Source organism: Pinus tabuliformis, chromosome 7 (genome assembly GCF_031772625.1).
Source record: "Pinus tabuliformis cultivar Carrire ecotype Pingquan chromosome 7, CPIR1, whole genome shotgun sequence".
NCBI lineage: Eukaryota > Viridiplantae > Streptophyta > Pinopsida > Pinales > Pinaceae > Pinus > Pinus tabuliformis.
In genome coordinates this window covers 1,503,414,232-1,503,416,845 of record NC_142293.1, presented here as the reverse complement: position 1 = coordinate 1,503,416,845, position 2,614 = coordinate 1,503,414,232, and the positions used below count along the sequence as shown (strand labels likewise).

The window sequence follows — 2,614 nt, the reverse complement described above, 5'->3', positions numbered from 1 at the left end:
AAGACTGAGAATCCATCTGGTCCATGAAGGGTCGAAGCCAAAGGCATTGAGAATTTTTTGAATGTACAGCCAACTGATGCTATCAAAAGCTTTAGATAAATCTATTTTTAACAGCATACCTGGTTTTTTGGTCTGCTTCAGAGAATGGATTATTTCATGGGTTAGAATTATTCCATCTGTGATCTGGCGGCCTTCCACATAACCAGATTGCTCTGGCGAAATAATAAGAGGGAGAAGCGGCTTGAGCCGAGTAGCAATGACTTTTGAAACAATTTTGTATATGATATTGCAAAGAGCAATTGGTCTGTACTTGTCGGGCGTGTTGGCTTCCTCTGCCTTGGGGACAAGGGCGATAAATGTGGCATTCAGCCCTGGGTACATCCATCTTAACACACGGGATTCCTCAACCACTTGCCATACTTCCATTTGAATGAGATCCCAGAAATGGTGAAAGAAGTCTGAGGTGAATCCATCGGGACCCGGTGCTTTCCCTGCTTTTAATTGCTTGACTGCGCTTTCCACTTCCTGCATCTGGATAGGTTGGAGTAGGAGAAGATTATGCTCTTCGGTGATCAGTTTGGGAATATTCTGTAGAATTTTCTCTATAGCCGGCAGTCTGTCTATGCTGGGTTCTTGGTGAGCTTTCTTAAAATGCCTGAGAAAATCCTCTTCAATTCCTTCGTGTGTCTCAATTCTTTCTCCCTGCTCATTTTGGATGTGGGATATAAGATTGTTCATTCTGCGTTGCACCGTAGTCTTGTGAAAGAACTTTGTGTTCTTTTCTCCATCCTTGAGCCATCTGATCCGCGATTTCTGTCTCCAGAGAGTTTCCTCCTGTTGAGCTCTGGCTAGAATTTGTGCTTCAATAGCTTGTTCCTATTTTACTAGTTCCTCGGATCGCCCTTCCATAATGATCCTTTGCTGAATAAGTTTCATTTCCTGATTAAGAGCAGCCTGAGCTTTGAAAATATTGCCAAAGGTGGTATGATTCCAGTGTTTGATTTCTCCTTTGAGGTGTTTTAATTTCTTTTGGAAGATAGCCATTTTGGATCCCCCAGTGGGATTAAATTTGAGCCAGGTTTGTCTAACAAATTCATGAAAGTCTGGATGTGTTAGCCAAAAAACCTCAAAACGGAAAGGGCGCTTAATGCTGTTGCCTGGCCGGTACCATTGGAGTGCTATAGGCCAGTGATCTGACCCTGAAACTGGCAAAATGGAGGCTATGAGATCCCCTCCCAAATAGGGTGCATTATCAGATACTAAGAAACGGTCTAACCGCGAGGCTATATGCTGCGATCCTTCTCTTTTATTGGTCCAGGTGAACAAACCATTATTAGAAGGGAGATCTACTAACCAATTTGAGTGGATGAAGTCTTTTAGTAAGTGGCCATCCCTGATTCTATTGTCTCTGCCTCCCTGCTTTTCCTCCATTCTTGCTATCATATTGAAATCTCCTCCTGCTATCCATAGAGGGTGAATTCTGTTAGAGTTGAGGATTGATAAGGCTTCCAGAGTTTCAGCCTTAAGATTGGTTTCCTGAGGGAAATAAACATTAGTAATATGGCCGTGAGTATTGGTTCCAATTAAGTGAAATATTGCCTGAATGAAGTTCTTATTTGCATGTATGTTGCTAAGCTGTATTACTCTTGCATCCCATAGAATTGCTAATCCACCCGAGGCTCCTTGAGCATCAACAGCTGTAACTAGCCCTCCTGGCCAAGCTTTTGCTGCTATCTTTTCCAAAACTGTCATGCTACATTTAGTTTCTTGCAGAAAGAGAATGTTGGGTTTTTCCTGCATGAGCATATTTTTTAAGAGTCTTCCCTTCCTAGGGCTGTTGAGCCCCCTTATATTCCAAGATATCAACTTCATTGAGAAGGATTGGGATGGATATTGAAGTACTTGGTCAGCTTGGCGTATCTGCCTGACTCCACTAGCACTTCTCCTATCTTGATAGTTCTTTCGAGGGTTGTTTTTCGTCCTCTTTTCTTACTGTCTTTTGTGATGAACTTACCATCCCATTGACTACCAATTTGAACTCCTAGAGAGTGTTTCTTGTGTGCTCTATTTAAGACCTCTACCAGTTTATCCACTTGCCTGTCCGGTATTTTATCAAAGTTTCCGGTCTTGCATGCTTGCTCCAGACCAAGAATGTCCAGTTCGCCTATATCAATGTTCTCAGAATCTTCCTCCATGATCTGGGTCTCTGGTAAGGCTTCCTCTATATCCTTCGGCATCTTGGAGCTCGATTCCGGATTGTCCATTTCCATTTCTTGAAGAACCCAGGCCTGCGATTCAGATTGGGAGTGGGTGAGCAATTTGTTGAGTTGAGTATCCCCTGGTTGCTGTGAAGATCCGTCTGGCAACTCTTGGATTAAGTCTTTAACCTTCTGCATTTCTTGGGCTGGATCTTGCGTTTCCATACTGGCTAGGATCTCAAAGCTATTATTCTTTGAGGATTTTGCTTTGTTGACCTGATCTGTCTTAAAATTGGGTGTGGTTTTTTTATTCCCTCTTCTACGATTGACCACTTTTGTAAAACCATCAGGCTCCTGGTTATCTGAACTTGTATGAGTGGGGGTTTTCTTGTTTAAAGGACAGTCTCTGAAGAGGT

At 42.7% G+C, this 2,614-nt stretch overlaps 1 protein-coding gene across 1 annotated transcript; it reads right to left on the bottom strand.

Moving 5' to 3' along the window:
• Nucleotides 1–876: 876 nt before the first annotated feature.
• LOC149253528 (uncharacterized) lies at nucleotides 877–1,752 on the bottom strand. The gene has a single exon (XM_089454522.1). The coding sequence runs from the start codon at nucleotides 1,750–1,752 to the stop codon at nucleotides 877–879; it is 876 nt and encodes a 291-aa protein (XP_089310648.1).
• Between the last annotated feature and the right edge of the window lie 862 nt (nucleotides 1,753–2,614).

What these genes read in the sequence shown, in the direction of transcription:
- LOC149253528 (XM_089454522.1), bottom strand. Translation starts at nt 1,752, where the DNA reads ATGACAGTTTTGGAAAAGATAGCAGCAAAAGCTTGGCCAGGAGGGCTA.